This window comes from Dasypus novemcinctus, chromosome 3 (assembly GCF_030445035.2).
Source record: "Dasypus novemcinctus isolate mDasNov1 chromosome 3, mDasNov1.1.hap2, whole genome shotgun sequence".
NCBI classification, from domain to species: Eukaryota; Metazoa; Chordata; class Mammalia; order Cingulata; family Dasypodidae; genus Dasypus; species Dasypus novemcinctus.
The window spans coordinates 129,849,977-129,864,388 of NC_080675.1; the positions used below are offsets into that span (position 1 = coordinate 129,849,977).

The 14,412-nt window shown below is 34.0% G+C and overlaps 2 protein-coding genes across 4 annotated transcripts in view; one reads left to right on the forward strand and one right to left on the reverse strand.

Moving 5' to 3' along the window:
* Nucleotides 1-8,436, forward strand: part of TEX9 (testis expressed 9) — a 113,817-nt gene extending 105,381 nt beyond the window's left edge. The window contains exons 11-12 of the mRNA XM_004468330.5: nt 7,309-7,443; nt 8,133-8,436. Coding sequence (XP_004468387.2) covers nt 7,309-7,443; nt 8,133-8,210 — 213 coding nt within the window. The 3' untranslated portion in view covers nt 8,211-8,436. The remainder of the gene's footprint in view (nt 1-7,308; nt 7,444-8,132) is intronic.
* Nucleotides 5,759-14,412, reverse strand: part of MNS1 (meiosis specific nuclear structural 1) — a 64,353-nt gene continuing 55,699 nt past the window's right edge. For 2 of the 3 annotated variants that reach the window (XM_058294245.2, XM_023591686.3), the window contains 2 exons: nt 10,802-10,927; nt 7,210-9,286 (listed from right to left, as the gene is read on the reverse strand). In XM_058294245.2, coding sequence (XP_058150228.1) covers nt 9,194-9,286; nt 10,802-10,927 — 219 coding nt within the window. In that variant the 3' untranslated portion in view covers nt 7,210-9,193. Of the gene's footprint in view, nt 9,287-10,801; nt 10,928-14,412 lie in introns of all 3 variants that reach the window. The other variant, XM_004468327.5, reaches the window with a different exon arrangement.

Consider the following 14,412-nt stretch of genomic DNA (forward strand, 5'->3'; position numbering starts at 1 on the left):
AACTGAAGAGAACAGAGCAGCTGAGCTGAGAAAGCCCAGAAAAAAAACACAAGCCTTTTGCCAGCCTGGAGCTGAGAAAGGAGGGCTGAACCCTCACAGAGGTCAGCAACCATCTTGCTTCAACACGTGACAACTGACTTCGGTGAGAAATCAGCCTTGAACTGGACTTGTTAGGGCCTTACAACTGTAAGCTTCTACCCCAAATAAATACCCTTTATAAAAGCCAACAGAGTTTCTGGTACTTTGCATCAGCACCTCTTCGGCTAACTAATACAACATACAACAGAATAATATTCAGCCATAAGAAGACATGGAATCAGGATGCATATGACAGCAATGCATGAACCTTGAGATATTATGTTCAGTGAAATAAGCCAGACACAAAAGGACATGTATAAGGTCTCACAAATGTGAACTAAATATGATGAGTCACATTTAGTTTACTTCCTGGAGGTCAACTCTATAGTACATGTTTCTAGGATATAGGATGTGGGTTGAGAATGGGAGCTGATTGGTAATATATGTAAAAATTTTTCATAAGGCCTATGTAAAAGTATGGAAATGAATCAAGTTGATGGAAACACATTATAGCGAGTATAACTAACACTACTGGGAAGCATTCGCCTATCATATAGAAGATCCAGGGTTTGGTACCCATGGCCTCCTGGCCCATGTGGTAAGCTGGCCCACGTGCACTGCTGCTGAGCCCAAGGAGTGCCGTGCCACGTAGGAGTGCACCACGTGCAAGGGGTGCACCCTACAAGAAGAGCTGCCCCACGCGAAAAACGCAGCCTACCCAGGAGTGGAGCCGCACACCTGGAGAGCTGACGCAGCAAGATAACACAACAAAAAGAGACACAGATTCCCAGTGTCACCTGACAAGAATGCAAACGGACACAAAAGAACACACAGCGAATGGACACAAAGAGCAGACAGTGGGGGGAAGGGGGATAAAATTAAATAAATACAAATAAAAAGCAAAAAGTAAGTAACAATCTAGTCAGTATAGCACTAAAAAAAATAACACTACTGATTTATAAATATGATTGTGGCTGAAAGGGGTAGTCTAGGGACATAAATGTCAATTGAAAGGAAGCTAGAGGATATTCAAGGGACGCTGTAGCAGTGATTTTGGTGTTGAATGAAGATTGTGGTTAAAAGCATAAATATAAGAATGTTAGGGACGTAGATGTGATTCAAGCAATTGCGCTCCTGTCTACCATATCCAGGGTTCAATACCCAGGGCCTCCTGATTTAGTCAAGCTGGTCTGTGTGGTGTGCTGGCTTGTGTGGAATACGCCCTGTGCAGGAGTGATGGCCTATGCAGAGAGCTGATGTAGCAAGATGATGCAACAAAAAGAGACAAAGAGGAAAGACTACAAAAGATGCAGCAGACCAGGGAGTTGAGGTGGCACAAGAGAATGATCTTTCTCCGACTCCAGAAGGTCCCAGAATTGGTTCCCAAAGCTGCCTAATGAAAATACAAGCAGACACAGAAGAACACACAGCGAAAGACACATAGAACAAAAAATGGAGGGAGGGGGGGATAAATACATAACCTTTAAAAAAAAATGTTATATTCCTTTACATAGTTTTAAGAATATGGTGATACATAGGAAAATTAGAATTAGTGTAACTTAGGGCAGTAGTTTAGAGTAATATTTTTGCAGTAATGGCAAAGAAGATACATCAATTCTAAGACAACTATGAAAGGTTTAAGGGGTATGGTAGTTTTCCTTCTGGAGTAATGAAAAAGTTCTAAAATTTACTGAAGTGATGACAGCACAACTATGATGAAAATGAGAACCACTCAGTATACACTTTGGATTTTACAAGGCATAGGTCTGTATAACACAGTGAATCCTGTGATGGAAGATGGAAGATAGTTAACAGAAAAAATATGAGAATGTTCTATAATGTAATATAACTAATGTATCATACTAATACAGGGTGTTAATTGGGTATGTTTGGGAGTAAATACACCAAATTTAAGACAGGCTATAGTTAGTAATATTTTCATGATTCTCTTTCATAGTTTGCATTGTTGTGGAACTTTTGTTACAAGGTGTTGGGGTAAGGGTGATATATGGAAGCCCTGTAGGATGACATGCATGTTTGTTTTATAAGTTCATAATTTTCACTATACATAACACTTATTGTTTATGTATGAATGATACATTTCAATACAAAGTTTTAAAAATGAAAAATAAAAAAATTAAATTGTGGGATGTAGCATGAGCATTGCTTAGAGAGAAACTGACAGCACTGAATGCATATATTAGAAGAAAAGTCTAAAATCAATAGTCTAGGCTTCCAACCTAGGAAACTAGAAAAAGAAATGCAAATTAAATCCAAAGTAAGCAGGGAAGCAGACTTAGTTCAACGGATAGAGCATCCGCCTATCACATGGGAGGCCCACAGTTCAAACCCAGGGCTTCCTTGACCCGTGTAGAGCTGGCCCACGCACAATGCTGATGCATGCAAGGAGTGCCCTGCCATGCAAGGGTGTCCCACACATAGGGGAGCCCCACATGCAAAGAGTGTACCCCGTAAGGAGAGCCGCCCAGCGCAAAAAAAGCGCAGCCTGCCCAGGAGTGGTGCCATACACATGGACAGCTGACGCAGCAAGATGACACAACAAAAAGAGACACAGATTCCCAGTGCCACTGACAAGAATAGAAGTGGACACAGAAGAACATACAGAGAATGGACCCAAAGAGCAGACAACTCGGGCGGGGGGAGAGAAATAAATAAAAATAAATCTTAAAAAAAAAATCCTAAGTAAGCAGAATAAGAGAAGTAATAAAAGTTAGATTAGAAGCCAAAAAAATTGAAAACAGGAAACCAATAGAGAACAGTCAAAACGAAAACCAGTTCTTTGGAAAGATCAGTAAAATTGATAAACCTCTAGGCAAGCTAACCAAAAAAAGAGAGAGATGATACGATTAGTAATATCAGAGATGAAAGAGGAACCATTACTACTGATCTCATGAACATTAAAAAAAAACAAAGGTATTTTATGAACAATTCTGTGCCCACAAATTTGAAAACTGAGATGAAATGAATCAACTCCCCGAAAGAGACATCTACCAAAACTTATACTAGAAATAGTTAAGCTAATCTCTTTTAAAGTAAAGAATCAACAGTTTTCAGTCAAGCTAGAAAGCCAACACCTAGATGGTTTCAGTGGTGAATTCTAAAGAAGAAATGATACCAATTCTTTACAGTCTTTTCCAGAAAACAGACCCAGAGCAAACACTTCTTAGCTTATTTTATGAAGTCAGCATTATCGTCATACCAAAACCAAAGACATTCCAAGAAAAGAAATTTATAGACCATTATCTCTCAGGAATAGAGAGGTAATAATCCTCAACAAAATATTAGCAAATTGTATTCCACAATGTATAAAAAGAATTATACATCAAGACTAAGTAGGATTTATTCCAGGTATTCAAGGCTAGGTGAACATTTGAATATCAATTAATGTAATTCACCACATCAGCAGACTGAAGAAGAAAAATCACATGATCATATCAATCGATAAAGAAAATGCATGACAAAATTCAGCACCCATTTATGGTTTTTAAAAAAAGTAAGCAAACAAGAAATAGAGAACAACCTCTTAAAATTGGTACTCCAATTGGTACAAAAATTGGTACAAAAACAAAAACAAAAATAACCCTACAGACAACATCATCCTTAATGGTGAAACTAGATGATCTCCCCCTAAGATCAGGAATAAGATAAGGATGCCCCCTCCCACCACTCCTATTCAACATTGAACTGGAAATCCTAGATAATGCAATAAGACCAGAAAAAAAAAAAAGAAAGAAAGAAAATGAAAGGCCTCATATTGAGAAGAAAGAATTAAACTCTTTGTTCACAGGTGACATGAGTTTTGTCTTTGCTAGGGGTGCTAAAACAAAATACCATAAACTGGTTGGCTTATACTGTAGGAATTTATTGGTTTATGATTTGATGGACAAAAGTCCAAAATCAAGGTATCAGCAGACCATGCCTTCTGCAAGATCTGCTGTATTCTTGTGGTAGCTTGCTGACAATCTCTGTCACATGACAGTCTGTCTCTGTCTCCTCTTGTGGCTACTGTAGCCAAATCTCCTTTGTTTATAAGAACTCCAGTAATAAAATTAAAACACACCCAGATTCAGATTGGCCTCATCTTAACAGAATCTTTGAAAATAGCACTTAGAAATGAGTTTATGCTCACAGGACTGAGGATAGTACTTGAACATACTTCTTGAGGGACATTGTTTACTTAGAAAATCTGAAAGAATTGACCAAAAACCTCTTGAACTAACAAGCTATTATTATAGCAAGGTTGCAGAATACAAGGTTAATATACAAAAGTCAACTGCTTTCCCATATACCATCAATAAACAATTAGAATTTGAAATTAAAAACACAACATTTACATTAACTCCAAAAAATGAAATAGTTATAAACCTAACAAAAAGTTATTTTAGAAGAAAACTATAAACTCTGAAGAAAGAAATGAAAACCCTAAATAAATGGAGAGAAATTCTAGGTTCATGGGTAGAAAAATGAATTATTATTAAGACGTCAGTTCTTCCCAAATTGATATATTCAATACAATCACAATAAAAATCCCAGCAAATTACTTTGTGGTTATCAACAAACTGATTCTAAAGTTTACATGAAAAGGCAGAAGACCCAGAATAGCCAACACATAATGAAGAACAAAGTTGAGTAACTGACACTACCCAACTTCAAGACTTACTATAAAGATAGTAGAATATTCACAAAAGAATAGGCAAATAGATGAGTGGATCAATTTAAAGTGCCCAGAAATAGACCTAAACAAATAAAGGAAACTGATCTCTGACAAAGAAGCAGACATTTCAATGGGAAAAGGGTAGTTCTTTTTAAAAATGGTGCTGGAACAACTGGACAACAAATGCTAAAAAACAGACTTCACAACTATCACAAAAATTAACTGAAAATTGATCATAAACCTAAATGTAACACACAAAACTACAAAGTTTCTAGAAGGTAACATAGGAAAAAATCTAAGTGACCTTGGGTTTGGCGATGGCTACTTATATACAACCCCAAAAGCATGATCCATTAAAGAAATAACTGATAAATTGGACTTCAGTAAAAGTAAAAACTTCTGCTTTATGACGGACACTTAAGAGATTGTTAAGAGACTGAAATGCAAGCTACATATTGGGAGAAAATATTTGCAAAACACATATCTGACAAAGGAATTATATCCAAAATATATAAAGAACTCTTAAGACTCAATAAGAAAACTATCCAATTTAAAAATGGGCAAAAGAGCTCAACAGACTCTTCACTAAAACAGATATAGAGATGGCAAATAAACATAAGATGCTCAGCATCAAAAATCAGGGAATTGCAAATTTTAAAACTACAAAGGGATACCACTGAACTCCTATTAGGATGGCTAAATTCCAAAACACTGACGACACCAAATGCTGAGGAGTATGTGAAGCAACAGGAACTCTCATTCATTGCTGATGACAATGCAAAACAGTACAGCTACATTGGAAGATAATTTGGCAGTTTCTCACAAAGCTAAACACACGCTTACTATATAATCCAGTAATTGCCCTCCTAGGTATTTACCCAAAGGAAGTGAAAGCTTCTGTCCACACAAAAACCTGCACAGAATGTATTTTATTCATATTTGTCCCAAATTAGAAGCAACCAATGATCCCCTTTCATATGGTAAATGGACAGACAAATTGGAATATCCATAGAATGGAATTTTATTCAGTAATAAAAAGAACTGAGCTATCAAGCCATGAAAAAACATTGAGGCACCTTAAATACATATTGCTAAGCGAAGAACATCACTCTGAAAAGGCTACATATTATGATTCAAACTGTATATGAAATAGGCAAAATTATACAGAGAGTAAAATCATCAGTGGTTGCCACAGGTTGGAAGAAGGGTGGAGTGAAGGGATGAATATGTGGAACATATGACACTTTTAGGGCAGTTAAACTATTCTGGATGATACTGTAATAATGTACACATTTGTCATATCCATAGAAATAGGTACATAAAGAGTAAACCCTAACACTGGACTCTAGTTACTAATAACGTATCAATATTAATCCACCAGGGGTAACATGTATACCACACTAATGCAGTTGTTAATAAAGAAAACTATGTATTGGGGGGAACAATACATGGGAATGCTGTAAAATTTTTCGGCATACCTAAAAAAGTTTATTTTGAAAAAAAAAAGAATTTCTGGTATTTTGTTTTTTTCTTTTTTTGTATGTTTATGAATTTATATTTGGATCTCCTTCTGGTATCATTTTCTTTCTACCTGAAAATTTCCTTTTAACATTTTTTGAAGTACAGATTTTCCTGTACTTAATAATTTCAATTGACCCATCTTAAAGTTCACCAATCCTTTCTTGCCAATGTCTAGATTGCTGCAGAGTTCATCCAGCTAATTTTTTACCAAGATTACAAACTCAGTCTGCCTTACCCTGGGAAATGGCTGAAATTTATGCTCAGCTCTTCAGAGTGCAGATGTTGCATTTCATCTGTTCTTTGGAGTCTGACTCTACACCAGTGATTTATATGTCTGCATATTTTGAGGACTCCCCTTCTCTGTGGCTCCCTTCTTTCCAGGATTTCCTACTGGGAACTTTCCACCCACCCTCTGAGTACTCAGCCCAATAAGAATTTTTATACTTTATGCTTGAGATCTGTCCTATGAACCTATGAACTAGAAACTGCTCTCAGAGTAGAAGCCAGTAGAATGTGGATCCCAACCAGGGTCCCTTGCTTGTTTCAAGACAGTATTGCCTCTAGTTTCTGCTTACTATTAATTACTCATCTGTGCCTTCATACATGTTTTTCAAATTTTGTCTAGTTAATGTTTGTTATTGTCAGAAGTGTTTGTTCAATTCAAGTTAATCTGCCATTTCTGGAATTTTCTAGTGGAATTATTTTTAAAACATTTTTTTAAATGGAAAAGACTGGAACATGATTAAAAGCTGTCAAAGTCCCAGTAATTTAGTAATGCAAAGAAATTTTTTAAAATTACATATATAATTATATATATGTACATATTTTTTTTTAAGGAGATACCAAGGATTGAACCTAGGACCTCATACATGGGAAGCAGGTGCTCAACCACTGAGCTTCACCTGCTCCCCAGATTTGAGTTTTAAAAATAGTACTTTTTATTATTGGTGGCATGATATTAGTCTTTGTAATTTCTTCCATTAAAAGCCTGCATATTATAGAAATAAAATATGGGATTCTTTTTCCTTTTGCAGGACATAGCAAATGAAGAACAGAAAAAAATTGAAGCATTAAAATCAGAAAACAAGAAGCTAGAAAAACAAAAAGGAGAATTAATGCTAGGATTCAAGAAACAGTTAAAATTAATTGATGTTTTAAAAAGGCAGAAGGTGAGTTTGTCCTATTAAAGTTGAATCATAGACATTATTTGGACTAAAATTTAGGTATTTTTCCTTTTAGGTATGTATTAATTTTATTTTGGCACCTTTAGGCACAAAATTTTATCTCTATAAAATATATCAGACATGAAATTTAACATACATGTTAAGATTTATATATATTGTATCATCAAGCAAATGGATATTTTATGCACGTTAATTAATAATATAGAAAATGGGACTGGTAAATACACTATTGTTTCTGCCTAACTAAAGAAAGTATCATAAGCACGCTTGATGGTATTTACGGGATTAGTTTGCCTCTTGAAATCTTAGCGTGTTTACTGATTCCAAACCATTACTGTTCCCTTCTTTATATATACCTGGTGTTGAGAAGATAGGAATTCATTGTTCTTCCACTTTCTCTTTTTGCAAAGGCCATGTATTACAATATTATTGCATTATTATTTTATGATTAGGGTAGTTAATGCACTGTTGGACAAACGGGCTTTTATAGCTGACCCATGAGTTTAATTACCACTTCAACTCCTGTATTTATTGGCATTACAATGTAAATTCCTACAACAGAACTTACCTATAATTTGATAGTATTTTACACACACACACACACCTTTCCTGTTGTTCTGTGGTCTACTTTTAATACTAAATTAGACGGTACTGTTGTTGTTGTTTTTGAACAGATGCATATTGAAGCTGCCAAGATGCTGTCTTTCACTGAAGAAGAATTTATGAAGGCACTTGAATGGGGAAATTCATAAATGATCCACATCAATTAGTAGATAATTGAAAGTGTGTGATGGATATATATTTAACTTGACCAAGCCATAATGGTTTCAATTATATTGATTCTTAAAAGTAATGAAGATATTTGATAAGGAAATCAAAATAATTTCAGAAAATTTGTGTTTATATTTTAGGGATACAAAACATGTATGATTATCTAAAAAGAGAAATAGTTTGTAAAATAAAGCAACAAGAATTTAACTTTTTCGTTTTGTTTTCTTTCTTATGACCTACTTGCCTGTTTTCTTTTGCATTTTCACAAGAACACTTGAATATTTCATGTTCTGGAGAGCCAGCTCTAGTTCATAAATGATAAGTTATGTAAGAGAAATTCTGTTTTTAAGTTCTTATTGACAAGTATTTTAGCTAATAAAGTGCTTTTAAATTCTTCTCTATTTACTTTTCCCTTACAGTAGACTGTAAAAGGTGCTTTAAGACCAAATGAATTGCAAATGTTAATTTTTCCTGGCCAAATCAGGAAAGCAAAGTTCCTAAACAAAAACACAGTAATATAGACAGAGGGTATTTCATGTCGGGCTACAGTTCTCTATTAAGTCAAGGTGAATATATTGTCTTGAGGGATGGGGCTGCAGAAAAAGTTCTGAACCGTATGAGTGGAGAAGTTATTAGCATCCTAGGTTTGGCCTATAGTATAGGTTTTAAAAAAAAAAAAAACCCTACTATGTGTTGTAGAATTTAAGCTTTAAATTATCAGTACAAAAAAACAGTTTGACTAAAATCAATTAATTTTGCAGTACAAAATTATTCATAAATTTGTTTATTATGAATACCCAAACCACATGCTTTCTTATAGATAATTGTTGGTAAATAATTACAGTAGTGTCTTAGAAAATCCTAACAGATATGGATACCTAGATACTGAATTGTAAAAACAAGTTATGCTGACATCTAGTGGTAACACACAAAGTAATCCAGGTTTTACCAAATCTTGATGGTATCACTTCTCTTCACAAATTTCACTCCTTTTCTTATATGCTTTCCTAAACTCTTCACCAAGCATATCAATATCATTCTCTTTTTTAAATACTCCCTATAAGAAAAATATTTTATAAGTTACTTTTGAATGCCAAAGTATTTCACTAAATGCTTTAAAGACTAAACATATACATACACATGAAGTTAGTAAAATTATCTCTAGGATAATGAAAACTATTCAGTATATTTATAGAATTTTAAAATAAAAATATTAATATTTTCTAAAAATTATAAATTTATATGTACTGAATGCTCTTTGACTCTCCTGGTCTATCAGCACTAGTACAAGAACTTAGAAAAATTTGGGCCCTTCTCATTTACTACAACTAATAGTACTGGATTGGCTGGATGGTAACGGATTTAATCTGTACTGTACAAACCCCTTTGTCTTCAAACAGCACTACAATGTGATACGAGGGAGGTCAAGGGTGGAAGGGACCGAGCTTTGGATTTTCATGTGTGGAATAGGCTACTCATGCCTCAGTACAGCTAATCAGAAAACATCTAGTTCTGAAGGAAAGAATCCAGGTTTGGACTTAAGCAAGCCCTTTGAAATCCTTCCCTCTCTAATTGTCTTTTCCTTTAGCACATACAGCAAAAGACTATAACAAAATTAAATTTAAATATTTGCTTGCATTGCCATCTAAATAATGATTTAGACTATTTGGAACTATTAACCTAAAGGATAAAGGTCATTTTAGGATTTCAGGTTTCTTAGGCCCTCTCCTCCTTTCTTCACAATTATTTCCCTCATAAAAATAACTAAACCTCTAGACTCTCCCAGAACTTATAGTCCATTTTATGATATTTGTGAATTAAATATGGCTTTTGTCATTAACACATTTCGTGTTCATTAATCCTGTTTAACCAATATGACTATAAGGTCCTTATTTTTTGATAGCCAATAATTATTCAAATATTTCTCTTTCTCTGGCATTACTTAGTTCTGAACTAAAAACAAAATATGCATTTAATTCTTCTAATTGAATACAATATCAAATGACATGCATTTTATATGTAAAAGATAGTGGTTTTATTTATGTTTATTTGGTGTATAAAACTCAGTTATTATTTTATAGGCACAGTGTGTCTCAAATATACAAGAAAATCTGCAGTCTTCTGGACATACTTCTAAAAACTGAGTTTGCTTAATTCCTATTATAACCTATTATGGAGCAGAGCTCTCTCCGACTCAGTTCAAGTGTGTATCTGTTTTTGGTGTTGCCAATAATAGCATTTTCATATATGTCAAAATTACTGGTATACAAAACATTTACAGTGGCTCTAGGGTAGTTTACTTTTAGACTTCGTGTACTGAAAGGGGAAAAAAATCTCTAAAATTAAATCTAACTCATACTTCTAAAAATGTGTCAAGACCAACTCTTACCATTTTAGAAATGTTTAAATATGCCCAGTGAGGTTTAATGACTTACTCAAGGTCCCACTGCTGCTTAGTAACAGAGCAAGAAGTGAATGAATTCCAGTTCCTCTGAAATTCTAATACAATGTTGTTGTTTTTTAATCACTATAAGAGGTCAGAAAGATTACACCTTGAGTTAAATCTACTTACTTTTGGGAGATAGCCTAGTAATTTTGTAGCATGTTCTTTGAGAAGTTTTAGTCTTTCTTCTTCAATGACTGCATTAATACATCCTTGTCTTCTTTGCTGCAACTGCCATTCTTCCAGTTCATGTTGCTGAAAATGTAAATCAGACTTTTAACACTTTTCACAAAATGTACTCATCACATAATAAATTTTAAAAAACTGTTTTTGCAGTGAATTAGATTATAAAATTGATGAAATATTTGTGACACTAAGTTCAAAGGTAATACTGTATGTATATATATACATATGTATGTATATATGAATATATGTATACATATATAAATGTACATATATGAACTTTTATCTTCACTATTTCAAGTTTCAAGAACAATATTGGCATTTTAGGGAGACAAATTTTCTGGACAATGTCTTAATTATCAAAGAATAAATGTTTAAAGGAATGATAAGCTAATTAATTCAACAAATTTTTATTGACTGCTTACCATATGACAGGTGCTAAAGACAGCTTAAATGTAAGATAAAACATTTTTGGAATAAACAGAATAGGGATATCTAAAGGATAATTATTTTCACCCATATATATGTATATAAAACCGTGTATATAGCATAAGAATAGTAGCAAGAGGTACAGCAAGACAGCCTGAATTTCTCAGGAAAGAGTGCTGAATATTCTCAGCTAACCACACCAAAATTCTGTGTTATATAATATGGAAGACATGACTTTATTTCTACAAATTTTAGGGCTTAAAGTAATTCTTATGGAATTGTATCCAAATAAGTCTGTTCAGAGAGCTAAGCAAATAAATTCACTGGATAAGGAAGGATACTAAAGACAGACTGTTGAAATAGTAATGAATTCCTGCCAAGAATTAAAGAAGTATTAATGCTGAGTTTCTCCTTAAAATAAGTTTACTGAGATCACTATTTCTTCAAAGCACTCTTGTCAAAGACTTGTATGGTTTGGCATAAAGGAGGATATTTGTTTGCTTTGCCACATTAGTGAGGCAAGTTTCTATATAACTTAATAACTATTCAAGGTTGTCTGATGAAGATAAGGATGGAACAACACAATTATATCCAATGCCACTTAAAATTGGAAAATTTTCTCTACATTATTGCTGTATTAAAAAATATTGGGGGGATGAAATTCATATAACATAAATTTAACCATTTTAAAGGGTGCAATTCAGTGACATTCAGTACATTCTCAGTGTTTATAACCACCACTTATATGTGGTTCTAAAAACTGTTTCATCACCCCCAAAGGATAACCTGTACTCATTAAGCACTCTCCCTATTTCCCCTGCTCCCATTCATTGGCAAATACCTATCTGCTTTCCACCTCTATAAATTTACCTATTTTGGATACTTCATATAAATGGAATCATACGATATGTGACCTTTTTGTTACTGGTTTCTTTAAATAGCATTCTTTCAAGGTTCATCCACATTGTAGCATGGATCAGTACGTCATTCCATTTTATGGCTGAGTAATAGTCTATTATATGGATATACTACATTTTATCCATTAATTTGCTGATGGACATTTGGGTTGTTTCCTCCTTTTGGCTATCCTGAATAATATTGCCATGAACATGTATGGACAAGTTTGTGTGTTTCATTTCTCTTTAGGATACATTTAGAAGAAGAAGAATTGCTAATCACGTGGAATAACCCTATGTTTAACTGAAGAACTGCCAAACTTCCAAAGTGGCTGTACAATTTTACATTCCCATTAGCACTTTATCAGGGTTCCAATTTCTCCACATCTTCATTAACACTTATGATTATGTGACTTTTTAAATATAGCCATCATAGTGGCTGTGAAATCATATCTTGTCGTTTTGGTTTGCATTTCCTTTAGGAACAATCTTTTCATGTGCTTATTGGTCACTGTATATCTTCTGTGTAAAGACATATGCCCCAATCCTTTGCCCATTTTTAAACTGAGTTGTTCATCCTTTTGTTGTTGATTATATGAATCTTTTTATATTCTAGACCAGGGGTTCTTAACAAGGGGTCTGTGAGCTTGAATTGAAATTTTTTAAAAATCATTATTCTTGTGGGGACATGTTGGTGTGGGTGTGATATATTTATTAAATAATACACACTATTGTGTGGACTCAGTAAAGGGTGCATGGTTTGCACCTGAGTGGCAAAGGGGTCCATGGAACAAAAAAGGTTAAGAAACCCCTGTTTTAGATACTATCTCCTTATCAGCTAAACGATTCACATATATTTTATCTCATTCTTTAGGTTGTCTTTTCACTTTCTTGATAATGTCCTGTGATGCAAAAATGTTTTAAATTTGAATGCAGTCTAATTTGTCAACTTTTTCTTTTGTTGCCATGCTTTTGGTGAAAAATCTAAGAAACCATTACCAAATCCAAAGTCATGAAGATTTACCTATCTGTTTTCTTCTAAGTTTTATAATTTTAGCTCATATATGTAAGTCATAGATCCATATTCATCTATTTTTTGTATATGGAGAGGTAGATGTCCACTTTCATTTTTTGCATGTGTTTTATCAGGTATCCCAGCACCATTTGTTAAAGACATTATTCTTTTCCCATTGAGCAGACTTCTCACCTTTATCAAAATATCAACTGGCCATACATAGAACTGTATGACACAATGAACCATGTGGTGGAATATGGCCTCTGGTTAACAGTACAAATATGACAATGTTCTCTCAGGAACTATAAGAAATGTACAATACTAATACAGGATGTTAATAATGGGGCAGTATGGAAAAATACATCAAATGTATGCCTTAGACCATAATTAGCAGTAATGGTCTGATGATATTCTTTCATAATTTGTAACAAATGTTCCACAACAATGTAAGGTACTGGTGGAATGGTGGTGTATGGGAATCTGCACATTATGCATGATTGTTTTTTAAGTTCACAACTTCTCTAATAAAAAATAAATATTAAAATCAATTGGCCATAATTAACTGGGTTTATTTCTGGATACAACTCTATTCTGTTGATCTATATGTCTATACTTATGCCAGCTGAACCATAATGTTTTGATTACTGAGCTTTGTTTTGACATCAAGACATGTGAGTCAAAAATGCGTGAAGCAAACACTGACATAATTGAAGGGAGAAAGAGTTCTACATGAATTGTAGGTGACTTCAGCAAGTCATTTTGAATAATGGATAGAACAATTAGAAGGTCAATAAGAAAACTGAGGACTTGTACAATACTATAAACCGATGAGACCTAACAGACATATATGGAACACTTCATCCAAAAAGAAAAGAAAAGACATTCTTCTCAAATGCACAAGGATCACTCTCTAGGATAGACCAAATGTTAGGTCTCAACAAACAAGTTGCAATAAATTGAAAATGACTGAAATCCTACTAAGTATATTCTCTAACCACAATGGAGTAAACCTAGAAATCATTGACTGAGGGGAACTGGAAAATTCACAAATACATGGAATTTAAACAATACACTCTTAACTAAGGGTCAAAGAAGAAATCACAAGAGAAATTATGGAATATCTTGAGATGAATAAAAACAATACAATACACCAAAACTTATGTGATGCAGCAAAGGCAGCGCTCAGAGGGAAGTATACAGTTCTAGCTAGCTACTTC